Source organism: Jatropha curcas, chromosome 1 (genome assembly GCF_041381405.1).
Source record: "Jatropha curcas cultivar XTBG-Jc1 chromosome 1, XTBG_Jcur_1.0, whole genome shotgun sequence".
In the NCBI taxonomy this organism is placed as follows: Eukaryota; Viridiplantae; Streptophyta; class Magnoliopsida; order Malpighiales; family Euphorbiaceae; genus Jatropha; species Jatropha curcas.
Window position 1 is genome coordinate 6,020,044 of NC_143151.1, and position 14,724 is coordinate 6,034,767.

Sequence of the window (14,724 nt, forward strand, 5' to 3'; positions counted from 1 at the left end):
ACAAAAATGCAAAATAATCGAGATTGGATGTACTGAGGTTCGAGGTCAATGGGATTAAGACAAGAGTTCCTGCACGGATTGGAGGCGTTTATACAGTTTGCAGTTGGTAATCCCAGTTTTATGGATGGGAATAAGTTGAGGTGTCCATGTAATCACAAGAAGTGTCGAAATCGAGCCTTCTTAGACATCGATACAGTGAAACTTCATTTGTGCAAAAATGGGTTTCGTGGAAAATTATTACGAATGGATACATCATGGTGGAAGCTCGAGTTGCCAGTGGGTCAGGCCACTCCATTCCGGTAAGTTTAGAAGTTCAGCCTTATCAATTTCTGTATGGTAATCAATGCAATGATATGGTAATCGATGCGAGTAGAGTACAATTTGATTGGGATAATATGGGAGGAATCGCCAAATGTAGCAGCACAACAATTGTTTGACATGCTAAGTGCAGCTAACATTGAACTGTGGCCTGGATGCAAGAATCATTCAGTTCTGTCTGTTGTTGCACGATTACTACACATGAAAGCAGAGCACCATTTTCAGAAAGGTGTTACGATGATTTTGTTCAGTTAGCAAAAGAAATGTTGCCTGAAGGCCATTCAATGGTTGATAATTTTTATCAGACAAAAAAAATTAGTTCGGGGATTGGGACTACCGGTAGAAAAGATTGATTGCTGCCGTAATAATTGTATGATATTCTGGGGTGTTGACTCGGAATTCAGAGAATGCAAGTTTGTAATCTTCCAAGATATCAACGGCGCGGTCAAGGGACTGGTAGAGTACAAAGGGAGAAGGCTTTCAAGAAGATGTATTATTTCCCTCTTGTTCCTCGCCTTCAAAGGTTATATGCATCAAAGGCGACAGCTGAACACATGACATGGCATGCTTGCATGAATATGAGGATGGTATAATGAGTCATCCGTCAGACTCTGAAGCGTGGAAACATTTTGATAACATTCATCCTCTGTTTGCTGCTGAAATAAGAAACGTGAGATTGGGGCTTTGTACTGATGGGTTTCAGCCGTTTGGCCAATCAGGACAACAATATTCATCATGGCCTATCATTGTCACACCATATAATCTACCACCGACAATGTGTATGAAAGATGATATATGTTTTTGTGTGTTATTGTTCCTGGGCCTACTAATCCAAAACATAAAATTGATGTGTTTCTGCAGCCTTTGATGGCCGAACTTAATTATTTATGGGAATATGGGGTTCAAACATTCGATATTTCGACCAATCAGAATTTCATAATGCGAGCTGCTTTGCTTTGGACCATCAGTGATTTTCCAGCATTTGGAATGTTATCTGGGTGGAGTACCGCTGGCAAATTGGCTTGTCCTCATTGCATGGAAAACACTAATGCATTTACACTAAAGAATGGAGGTAAACAATGTTGGTTTGATTGTCATCGCAAATTCTTACCAGAATCTCACCCTTGGAGGAGAAATCGACAATGCTTTAGAAAGAACACGACTATTGTTGAACCCCCTCCACCTGTGAAGTCTGGAGCAGAAATATTACAAGAAATTGAAGATTTGGGGCTTATGAAAGTTACTGAGTTGGGTGCAGATGAGGTAAATAAAATAATTGGCAGGAATAGCGGGTGGAAAAAGCGAAGCATCTTCTGGGATTTTGCCATACTGGAGTTCACTTCTTATTCGTCATAACCTTGATGTCATGCACATAGAAAAAAATGTGTTTGAAAATCTGTTCAACACTGTCATGAACATTGAAGGGAAAACCAAGGATAATGCAAAAGCAAGAGCGGACATGAAGGAAATTTGTCGTCGACCAGAACTCGAGCAAACTGTACTTACTGGTAAGTTTCCGAAGGCATGTTATTGTTTAGATAAACCCCAAAGGCAATTATTGTGCGAATGGTTACGATCATTAAGGTTTCCAGATGGCTACTGTTCAAATATGGGTAGATGTGTGGACATGAGGAAGTACAGATTGTTTGGCATGAAAAGCCATGACTGCCATGTTTTCATGCAAAGATTGATTCCTGTGGCATTCCGAGAATTATTACCAGGAAAAATTTGGGAAGCAATGACATAATTGAGTCTGTTTTTCAAGGAATTGACGATGACTGTTATCCGATGCGATGATATGGACCAATTAGCGCGAGAAATCCCAATTGTGATGTGCAAGTTGGAGCGAATTTTTCACCCGGCTTCTTTGATTCTATGGAAACATCTGCCGGTTCATTTGCCCTATGAATGTCGTTTAGCAGGACCGTACAATATCGATGGATGTATCCATTTGAGAGGTGATTCACTAACATCTCATTCTAATGATTACATCATTTATTTGAACTTATACTTACATATTGGCATTGTACAATCACAGACACCTGCAGAAAATTAAAAAGAATGTGCGCAATAAGGCAAAGGTCGAGGGATCCATTTGCAATGCATATTTGGTTGAAGAAGCTTCCACATTCTGTTCGCACTACTGTTGACCAACATGTTTTCACCCAAGCATCGGAGAGTGCCACGTAACGATGACGGAGGAGATCGCGTTCAATCTGAGTTGAAGGAAATCTAAAAATTTTCACCTACCCTGGGCGTACGATTGGTAAATCAAAAAATAGACGATTGACTGATGCAGATACAAGCGGCTCAAACCTATATTTTATTGAATTGCGAAGAGATCACACCATATGTACAGTAAGTATAAATAATGTAAACATTCTAGACTTGATGTTGGCCGTTGTTAAGTATACTTATGCTAATATGGTTCGTTCATAATAGGGAATATATCAATCTTCTGCGGCTTCAAAATCTCAATTTGACTGATACTGCAGTTGATGCAAAGCTGGGACACGGAATTTGCAGAATGGTTCAAATATTATGTAAGTTACTTTCAATGTACACAACACGGAATGTACATTTATTAAATTTGACTCATGTCATTACTATTTCCCATAGGCTCGAAGCTCGGGAAGCGATATTCGTAACAGATTTATTACGGATCTGGCAAAGGGGCCATTACCGGTTGCTAATGCCTACTCTGGCTACTTTGTAAACGGTTACAAGTTTCACACTGAGGGTTATGGGAGAAGCAGAAAAGACATGAACAGCGGTGTGTGCATAAAGGGATCAAACTACAGTGACGTGTCAAACGATTTTTATGGGAAATTGGTTGAGGTTTTGGAGTTAGAATATCCAGGCCTACCAATGAAGTGCACAATCTTATTCAAATGTGAATGGTTTGATCCTACGCCAAACATTGGCACGAAGGTTCATCCTAAGTATAATCTGGTTGATATTAATCAAAGAAGAAGATATACAAAGTATGAACCGTTTGTTTTGGCATGCAAGCTGCACAAGTGTACTATGTCCCATATCCATCGTTTAAACGAGATAGATGCGATTGGATGGCAGTGTGTAAAATCAAGGCTAGATCAGTTGTTCATGCACTTGAAACGAAACAGTCTTCTTCACTCGCAGTATCGGAGGCATTTCAAGAAGTTAGGGTTGAAACGCAACCGATGCAAGTTGTTGAAGATTTAACAGATAGGTTGGATGATGAAAGCCGATCTTATGTTGAAATAGGAGCATCAGATGATGAAGAGGAAGAAGATCAAATCATCATGGGTACCTCAGAAGACGAATATGAAGAAGAGGAAGCTGATGAAGAGGAGGAGGAAGCAGATGATATTGAAGACACTTAAAACTTAGAGCAATTTTACTGTTAGAAATTGATAAATGTATATGCAATTAATATTATTAATGAAGAATTTCAATGGTATTCACTTTGTTTACTCGTATTTACCACATGTTCTACAATTCATATAATTGTATAAATTCATTTTATCTAGGTTCTGATATCTGCAGTATAGATGGCTAGAGGCAGAGCGTTTGATTCTGACGCGTCCGGCAGTGGTTCGCGTGGAGGTCGTGTACCTGGACGCAGTGCCCGTGGACGAGTAGGGTCGATCCCTCGTCCTTCGTCAGGTACGTCTGGGGCTTCGTCATCTGCTCAGCGACCGGGTACTGCCGCCATCACATCCTTCTTCAGGTACGTCTGGGGCTTCATCCTCTGCTCAGCGTCCAGTACTGCCGCCATCACAGCCTTCTGCTCCTTCCTCTTCTGCTCCTTCCTCTTCTACCCCCGTTTCTGGACCATTACAGACTCCAGCAGCTGCACAGTCACCCACTGTGCAAGGTAATCATAAATGTCATAACTGTCATTTAATTATATATTAATTATCTAGAAATGTATAACATTTGTCATTTATTTGCAGCTTCATCAGATCCACGTATCACCCTCAGTTTGGTAGCGGGACAGTAAGTACTTATTCAGATTTTCTGTAGGCATATTTTGTAATTATATTTTGTACTTGTTCATCTCTGTGATGCTTTCGTGTAATTATATTTCACTTCTGTTTTTTTTTTTCAGCATATATCCATCTTCTCGAGCAGCGAGGCAAATTTTGAAGATAATCAAGCTACAGCTGCATAAAGAAGGATACACATGGGATGCCGTACCACAAGAGGCGAGAGACTTTATTGGGAGGAGTTCCAGGTACTCTTTGGTTTAAGTTATATCATCATTCAATGTTTACAATTCAAGATAAATCCTTAGTGTTTAAACGCTATATTTCATTTTTTTGCAGAAACATTTCATATGGGACGAGGCCATTACAGCTATGTTGAAAGTAGCCTGGGAGAAGATATGCGCCGATCGATACGCTGACTTCACGTATAGGATGAGAAAAAGTGGTAAGAAGCAGCAGTGCGTGTCTCAGGAGATATGGGAGAGCTGCAAAAGGCTTGGGAGGATCCTGCATTCAAGAGAAAGCGGGAGATATTGCACAAAACAGGCGCAGTGAGACTGGCGGTGATGGAGCAGGACCTTCGCGACACACAGGCGGATCTATATCTGCTATAGAGACAGCTCGATTATTAGTAAGTGACCTAGTCCATTTACAATACACTGATGTTTAATGAAAGTACATTATATATATTAATATATCATGAATAAAAATTTATTACAGGCTAAAGAATTAGGTCGTGAGCCCACACCGATGGAGGTGTTTACATACACTCACACGAAGGACCACGATCGTAATACCTTTGTCGACAGACGTGCGCTGAGCGTCAATGTAAGTAACAATGAATAATATTTACATTTGCCCTCTAATCATTGCGAAGATGTACAAAGTTCAATATAATAAAGCTTGCAATTGCATTGATTAATTAATTTTTTATTTTCAGGAGAACTATACTACAGCTCGGGAGCGTATTGTTACTTCTCAGACCGATGAATCCGAAGCTGAGTCAAGAATTGACGAGGTAGCGCTTTATCTCGAGGCTGTAGGGGGCGAGAAGAAGAGGAAGGTATAACGGCATCGGGTCTCAGGCATCACAGTTTTACACTGGCTCAGCAGCTCACGCTTCTACAGCCAGCGCAGCACCGCAGCCGGAGCACACTGGCTCACACTATGATGATGATATACGGGCTCAGCTTGCTGATCAGCAGAGACAGATTGCAGAGCTTAGAGCGCATGTGCGCGGGCTGTCCGGTGAGGACCGTGCTGGTACTTCTTCCTCTGATCCTGCGCCTGCTACAGACCGACATGTTTCGACGTCTCAGCAGCAACCACTATCGGCTCCTGATCCCGATGCTGCAGGCGATACCTTGCTCACCCCTCCTGCGCTACATCACATCCAGCAGGTACTCCTCCCGTCGGTCCGACATCGGATCCTACAGATGAGCAGCAGCATATATAGATTTGATTTCCGACCTTTATTTTTTCATTTGTATTTTCATTTTTTAATTTGTTCAGAACAATAAAAATTACATTTTATACTATTCTTGAATTGCGTGTGTGTATATATGCATTTATGTCAACTTTCACAGGTGTAGAAAAATTTTGGTTTCAAATAATATTTAATTTTTTTATTCCCTTTTTCATTTTTGCGACCGATTTGCGACCGATTTGATACCAAAAAAAAATTTTTTGAATTTATAATTGCGACCGATATTCTGCGACCAAAGTTGCGACTGAATTTCCAATTAAACCACGACCAAAATTTGCGACCGCTTTTTCAATTTTGCGACCGACTTATCGGTCTCTAATTTGCGACCGATTTTCTCATCGGTCGCAATTAACATTTGCGACCAGTGATTTTGCGACCGACGTTTGTCGGTCGCAAATCGGTCGCAAAGTATAAATAGCGACCGATTTTTGCCATTTTGCGACCGATTTGTCGGTCGCAAAATGGCGTTTTTTTTGTAGTGAGATAGATTGGATGATGAAAGCTGATCTTATGTTGAAATAGAACCATCAGATGATGAAGAGGAAGAAGATCAAATCATCATGGGTTCCTCAGAAGACGAATATGAAGAAGAGGAAGCTGATGAAGAGGAGGAGGAAGCAGATGATATTCAAGACACTTAAAACTTAGAGTAATTTTACTGTTACAAATTGATAAATGTATATGTAATTAATATTATTAATGAAGAATTTCAATGGTATTAACTTTCTTTACTCATATTTACCACATGTTCTACAATTCATATAATTGTATAATTCATTTTATCTAGGTTCTGATATCTGCAGTACAGATGGCTAGAGGCAGACCATTTGATTCTGACGCGTCCGGCAGTGGTTCGCGTGGAGGTCATGGCCCTGGACGCAATGCCCATGGACGAGGAGGGTCGATCCCTCGTCCTTCGTCAGGTACGTCTAGGGCTTCGTCATCTGCTCAGCGACCAGTACTGCCGCCATCACATCCTTCTTCAGGTACGTCTGGGGCTTCATCCTCTGCTCAGCGTCCAGTACTGCCACCATCACAGCCTTTTGCTCCTTCCTCTTCTGCTCCTTCCTCTTCTGGACCAGTACAGACTCCACCAGCTGCACAGTCACCTACTGTGCAAGGTAATCATAAATGTCATAACTGTCATTTTAATTATATATTAATTATCTAAAAATTTATAACATTTGTCATTTCTTTTGAAGCTTCATCAGATCCACGTATCACCCTCAGTTTGGTAGCGGGACAGTAAGTACTTATTCAAATTTTCTGCAGGCATATTTTGTAATTATATTTTGTACTTATTCATAACTGTGATGCTTTCGTGTAATTATATTTCACTTCTGTTTTTTTTTCAGCATATATCCATCTTCTCGAGCAGCGAGGCAAATTTTGAAGATAATCAAGCTACAGCTGCATAAAGAAGGATACACATGGGATGCCGTACCACAAGAGGCGAGAGACTTTTATTGGGAGGAGTTCCAGGTACTCTTTGGTTTAAGTTATATCATCATTCAATGTTTACAATTCAAGATATATCCTTAGTGTTTAAACGCTATAAGTGATCTAATTTTTTGCAGAAACATTTCATATGGGACGAGGCCATTACAGCTATGCTGAAAGTAGCCTGGGAGAAGATATGCGCCGATCGATACGCTGACTTCACCTATAGGATGAGAAGAAGCGGTAAGAAGCAGCAGTGCGTGTCTCAGGAGATATGGGAGAGCTGGCAAAAGGTTTGGGAGGATCCTGCATTCAAGAGAAAGTGGGAGATATTTGCACAAAACAGGCGCAGTGAGACTGGGGTGATGGAGCAGGACCTTCGCGACACACAGGCGAATCTATATCTGCTATAGAGACAGCTCGATTATTAGTAAGTGAACTAGTCCCTTTACAAGAAACTGATGTTTAATGAAAGGACACTAATATATTAATATATCATGCATAAAAATTCATTACTGGCTAAAGAATTAGGTCGTGAGCCCACACCGATGGAGGTGTTTACATACACTCACACGAAGGACCACGATCGTAATACCTTTGTCGACAGACGTGCGCTGAGCGTCAATGTAAGTAACAATGAATAATATTTACATTTACCCTCTAATCATTGCGAAGATGTATAAAGTTGAATATAGTAAAGCTTGCAATTGCATTGATTAATTAATTTTTTGTTTTCAGGAGAACTATACTACAGCTCGGGAGCATATTGTTACTTCTCAGATCGATGAATCCGAAGCTGAGTCAAGAATTGACGAGGTAGCGTTTTATCTCGAGGCTGTAGGGGGCGAGAAGAAGAGGAAGGTATACGGCATCGGGTCTCAGGCATCACAGTTTTACACTGGCTCAGCAGCTCATGCTTCTACAGCCAGCGCAGCACGACAGCCGGAGCACAGTGACTCGCACTGTGATGATGATATACGGGCTCAGCTTGCTGATCAACAGAGACAGATTGCAGAGCTTAGAGCGCATGTGATGCGGCTGTCCGGTGAGCACCGTGCTGGTACTTCTCCCTCTGATCTTGCGCCTGCTACAGACCGACATGTTTCGACGTCTCAGCAGCAGCCACTATCGGCTCCTGATCCCGATGCTGCAAATGATACCTTGGTCACACCTCCTGGCGCTACATCACATCCAGCAGGTACTCCTCCCGGCGATCCGACATCGGGAGATCTGACATCGGATCCTGCAGATGAGCAGCAGCATATATAGATTTGATTTTGGACATTTTTATTTTTTCATTTGTATTTTCATATTTTAATTTGTTCAGAACAATAAAAGTTACATTTTTATACTGTTCTTGAATAGGTTGTGTGATATATATGCATTTATGTCAACTTTCACAGGTGCAGAAAAATTTTGGTTTCAAAATAATATTTTATTTTTTAAATTTTTTTTTCCATTTTTGCGACCGATTTGCGATCGATTTGATACCAAAGTAAAAATTATGAATTTATAATTTGCGACCGATTTGCGACCGATTGAAAAAAATTGCGACCGATATTCTGCGACCAAATTTGCGACTGAATTTCCAATTAAACCACGACCAAAAATTGCGACCGATTATTCAATTTTGCGACCGATTTTATCGGTATCTAATTTGCGACCGATTGTCTCATCGGTCGCAAAATTATTTTGCGACCAGTATTTTTGCGATCGACGATCGTCGGTCGCAAATCGGTCGCTAAATCAAATTAGCGACCGATATTTGCCATTTTGCGATCGATTGGTCGGTCGCAAAATGGCGTTTTTTTTGTAGTGATATTTTCAAGACCACACCATTTAGGTAACTTTTTTTCACACATTTTGTAAATTGCTCTCTCTTTTCTGTATATCTTAATTTTCATTGTAAACTAATAGAAAGAATTATTAAAATTAGAGTAATCTGATAATATAAAACTAATTTGATTAAATTTTTTTATGATTTAAATGGTTTAGTTATTTCTTTAATTATTATGCAAAAATCTTAAACAACATGTGAAGACACATAAAGGAAGAGCATCTCCTATGCTAACGTGAATTACTCTTATTAATTGCCACATTAGAAAAATGAAAAGATTTTTAAAAAAATGGAAAGATTTTTTAAAAAATACTTTTCAACGTTAATGTCTATTTAATATGGCAAACTGAGTATCAAAAAATAAAAAAATATTGTCTACCATACCTTCTATATTTTTAGAGAGTCTCTAGGCAATGTGAAAATTTGTGGGCTTGGAAAAGAACAGTAAAAAGAAGATGGAAGAGAATTCAAAACTAATACATTAGAGAGAGATTTTAAAAATTCAATTTCTATAATAAACATTCAAATACATCACCATTCACACCTTCTATTTTATTTGACAAATCACTCACAATTCACATTAGCATTGGAGATGCTCTAAGTAATAAGTAGGATACATATACCATTTTTGCTTTAAACTTCAATTTGTGATTTGTAGATTTTGAGAATTACAATCCCTTCAAAGAAAAAAGTCCACTAAAAACTTCCACAAAACCTTTTGTAGCATACACAACCTTAATTAACTAGTCAATGGAATAGACAATTTTTTTGAAGGTTTCCAAGTTGTCCCGGAAAAGAGGTACAAATGTATCTATGCTTCCACCACCAATGAAGGAAGGTTGAAGAAAAAACATTCCCTCAAGTGGATAATAAGAAGGCATAAATAGATAAGGGCTTCCTCCTCCAAAATCAAGCTCATAAAATGGGAACCTCACCCAACTATCAACTTCCAAATCAGGGTATAAAGTAGATTTATCTATATCCGCAGTTGAAACTAGCTCTTCCTCTTTGATCATCTCCTTGCAGCTAGCGAAGTCTATGAATGACTTAAAATAGTTATCGTTTATATTTGCAATGGCGTCATGAATGAGCTTGGCTGCATAAGCTAATGGCTCATCTAGTAGGTCTTTAACCCTAGAACTTGGAAATGCCCATAGCACCAGATTGCCATAGTACTCATCAGGCACTCTTGGATTCATTCGTCTGCGACCATTGATTGAAATTTTCACACGGGTTGTTTTAAACCCATTGACTCCTCGAGACTTTGTTATCACTCTCCATAGATGAGCAACCAAGCTCTCAAAAGTAGTATAGGGCTTGAGATTATTATTGTTTTCTGAAACTTTGGCTTTGAGCTTGGAAAGAAAATCCATTGTGAAATGAACTTTATGGATAACAATGTCATCTACAAGGTCATTATTATCGTTGTGAAAAGCCTTAACCAGCTTCTTACTTTCAAATTCAAATCCTCTGTGTTCGAACTCGATAATCGGAGGATTTCTAGGAACGAAAAAGGTTCCATCAAGAATAGGAAGAGGATCTATATCAAGTCCTCTAGTAGCCTTTCCCCAGGCAAAAAAATTGCAACCAGATTGTGCATCAGTTATCTTGTGATGGGATGTGTAGCCAATAATTAATGAACCACAATTGAACCTTGTGAGTTGAATTTGCAATAGCTCCTCTACACCTTTCGTGGTAGGGTGAAGACCAAGTAATTCTGGAGATGAATGTAATGGCATGAACTGATCGAGATTGCCATCGACAGATGCCTCAACTAGCTTCACTCCTTTGTCATTAAGAAAAATAACAGGGTCACCATTTTCGTCTTCTCCAAATCTTCCTGCCAACACTCTATATTTTGATAAAACGATTTGGAGGCCATGCTCAAAGGTTGCATTTGATGGTGTAGGTGGACGATAAGCAAAAATGACAGCCATGTGGGTGTTGTATGTGAATTTATCAAACACACTCAGAGGAATGTACTGTGAGGTTGAAGGAGGGATATCATTGCCTTCAAAAATTGGCTTAACAGGTTTTGTACTCATTATTTTCACATCCATGGTGATTAATGCTTAGTTAAGCTAGCTGTATGTAAGAGAGAAGAAGATTTGTTTGGAGAAGGATTAGGCGAGGCCCTATATATAGGAAATGAAACTGAAGGCATTCCCCATATTGCCCATTACCTATATACTTGTTATTTTTAGGTCATGGGTCAAAAAAATAATAATAAAAGCTAAATGCTAAACATTGTGGTGTTTAAAAAATTATAAAGCTATGTTACCGATATGCTTAAAACCGAGATTTTTTTTTTTAAAGGGTAAAACCTAGATTCTTATAGCAAAAGAAGGTTTCTTTTTTAGATAAAAATTATTTGAACTCATTAATTTGGATATTTGGGTTATATAATGCAAGATTAAGCAATGTCAATTTTGTCATTTGCAATCCAATTTGAGTCAATCCAAAGTAGGTGGTTTTATACAACGAATGAATTTAAAACGTACATGCCATATATGGCAATAGTAATCATAAAAAAAAAAACTATATCTTGACATACCATATTTAAATTTTTTTCTTTTTTGAAAGATATCTTGACATACTTATTGGTTCATTACGTTGTAACTATAAACTTCCATTTGTGGTTTGGTGAAGAGATAAGAATTTTCCTTTTAATATGTAAAACTAGATTTCTTAATAAATGGTATATATCTAAGGGAAACCCAATATATATGCATTTAGTTAACGAACTTGCTTTGCACTTGTAGTTCATATACATGATTTCTATTTGAATTCAAATATTAATCCTTAGTAACGTTCCTCTTTTTTTATTAAATTTTGATATTTGCAATATATTTTTCATTTTTAATATTAGATACAAATATTAGTCATGATCAAAAATTGGCTCAAAATTTTTGTATGTAACTTTATCGAACATAGATAGAAGAATGTAGCGTGAGGTTGGAGGAGGGATATCATTGCCTTCAAAAATTGGTTTATGGTGTTTGTACTCAGTATTTTCACATCCATCGTTTGTTGTATTTGGTTATTCTTATGTTTAGTTAAGCTAGCTATATCTATAATCGATAACATATATAAATACGGGAATATGGAATAATGAAATTTTTTTAATATTTTTAGTAAAATTTTATATATTCTATAATATTCTTAGTCATCGCCAATTAAAATATTTTAATTTAAATATATAATATTTGAAATTTGATTTATCTAAAAAAATTAAATTAAAATGATTAGATATTTTAATTAATTAATATGGATTATCTAAAAATTTTTAATTAATATGATTATTCATTTCAATTAATTAATTTAATCAACATGATTTATCTAAAATAATCAAAATAATATAATTATCCACTTTAATTAATTGATTTAATTAATATGATATATTAAAAAATTAATAACTTTGACTAATAAAATAATAAATATCTTAGAAATTTCTAAAATTTAATTAATTAATATTAATTAATATTTATGAATAAATCTAATCAATATACACATGATTTTATATATATATATATATAATATATATATATAATATATATATATATTATATATATATATCAAAATATTAGATATATTTAAATCTATATTAGATTTAAATATATTAGTTGAAAAGATATATTAGATATATTACATTTAAATTTAGATATATTAGATTTAAATCAAAATAATTTTGAGATATTAGATATATCTAATATATATATATATATACATATATTTTGTCACGACCATTTCCATAGACCGGACCGGCACTAGGACCTGGGTGGGTTTAAAGCCCCCGAAACCCGTAGTAAGCCTGTATTATCTAAAAACTCGCATTCTATTCACAATTGTGGATTCAGGCCCAATAATTTATTTCACAAATATATCCAAAGTACAATTCATATAATAAATGTCTATACTCAATTTATTCATTTACAACCAAGTTAGAATACAATTGCGAAACTCTACTCCATAATTCACTAACCTTTGCATTTACGTATTCAATACAATGATTATTACTCCTATCGACCCGTATCTCGTTCGTTCGATTGGACTCCAGGATTCTTCTTTCCATCTACTACCAGGGGAGATTGGAGGGGGGGTGAGTACTAAACTCAGTGAGTAGGATTAGATAACCCTCTCACCCCACACAATCACACAAATGCTAACATATATATATATTGTTTCTATGTGTTCACCCGTTTAGTTATTTGATCATGCAGTTTCACACAAATGGCAATACAACAGCAATCACAATTATTATCACCTTCATATAATCATATCACGTGGAAATTAGTCAATGGAGTCACCTAAACCCGATGAGCCGTCCTCACACATGGCCCATCACTCACATGTGCACCAGGGAGCCAATCTCCCATTCTGGCTGGCCGGTATAATCCTCACACGACAGGTCCTCTCATTATTTTGCCAATCTCTCTCTTTTCTTTTTCTCTTTATATATATATATATATATATATATATATATACCAACAGGAGGCAACTTGGTCGTCTCCATCAAATAGAGATCCTCAGGCACTCAAAACAGGAGGCCACCCTGCGAGCTGCGATCAGATCTAAATTATCAGGTGCGCCTAAATAAAGAAGCCAACCTGGTAATGGTAACGGTAACGGTAACGGTAGGTGCACATGGGGGCGCCGATCTCCCATTTACCCGGCTAATCATAATTAGGATCCATATAACGGTAACGGTCTCACAAACCCATGGTGACCCACTTCATCCCAATTCCACACAAACAAGGCGCAACAATATCACATTCACAGATAATCAAGCAATATTTAATATCAACAAATAGTGCATCACAATATGGCAATAATGCATGATAACATTTAGCCGTGAATGCATGAATGCAGTCGGATGAGGCGAATTATCTAACACTACTCACAGTTCTTGTTGTCCTTAAAAGGACTGCCTTTCTTATTGTGCGCTTCCAGTCTTTGTCTTCCCATTCCGACACTTTATAAGTATCTATATAATAAGAAAATTCTAAATAAGAATTCTAATTTGGGAAGCAGTTTACATTCATTATTTGTTTTCGTTACCCGTCGGTTCATTAACTTATCAAACTAAAATGTATATCTATAGTGTTTCTTTATTTGATTTATTATTATTATTAATGATAAATATTGATCATATTATTCATAACTAAAATATATAATTTATTAAACTATATATAAATTCACTATTCTTGTTTATTTATTTATTTGTTTATATCAAAATTAATGTAATTAATCATACTTAACGATATTACGAAAATCTTTGTTATCCATTAACTACCTTGAAGTCCGATTCTATAATCGATGTTCATATACTTCACTTATCTATATCTAAATTCATAATCTCCAATTTTTACTAATTCAATTAACCTTATATTCAATTAATTAATTAATTCAAGTTTTGAAATTTATACCAAAAATAAGCAACTAGGCCTTACAATGTACCGATCAAAAATCGGATTTGATTTTCGTGATCCGCCCGAAAAGGAGATCATTCTGCCTCTCGGAGTCCTCGCCGGACCGCCACCGTTGATGCCGTGCAAGGTGGCCGGAAACATCAAACCGCCCAGAAATTCACAACAATCACACCACTCGACTCAAAATTCACCAAGGATTCCATTTCTAGTGTTAATTTAGTGAGATCGGTCCTCTAATAGGCT

The 14,724-nt window shown here is 37.1% G+C and overlaps 1 protein-coding gene and 2 long non-coding RNA genes across 4 annotated transcripts; 1 reads left to right on the forward strand and 2 right to left on the reverse strand.

The window, feature by feature from the left end:
* Positions 1-6,815: 6,815 nt before the first annotated feature.
* Positions 6,816-7,251, forward strand: LOC149498880 (uncharacterized). Its single transcript, XR_016320035.1, has 3 exons — positions 6,816-6,896; positions 6,978-7,020; positions 7,131-7,251. It is a non-coding gene; the product is annotated as an uncharacterized LOC149498880 (long non-coding RNA).
* Positions 7,252-9,544: 2,293 nt separating this feature from the next.
* LOC149498881 (agmatine coumaroyltransferase-2-like) lies at positions 9,545-11,147 on the reverse strand. Its single transcript, XM_089725875.1, has one exon. It carries the CDS (start codon positions 11,110-11,112, stop codon positions 9,796-9,798), a length of 1,317 nt encoding a protein of 438 aa, XP_089582001.1. The 5' UTR covers positions 11,113-11,147; the 3' UTR covers positions 9,545-9,795.
* A 1,786-nt stretch (positions 11,148-12,933) lies between these two features.
* Positions 12,934-14,717, reverse strand: LOC149498882 (uncharacterized). 2 transcript variants are annotated; one of them, XR_016318492.1, is made up of 3 exons: positions 14,503-14,717; positions 13,954-14,036; positions 12,934-13,124 (listed from the first exon to the last, which is right to left on the reverse strand). It is a non-coding gene; the product is annotated as an uncharacterized LOC149498882 (long non-coding RNA). The 2 variants fall into 2 exon arrangements; XR_016318491.1 differs by having other exon boundaries at positions 12,934-13,127.
* Positions 14,718-14,724: the final 7 nt, after the last annotated feature.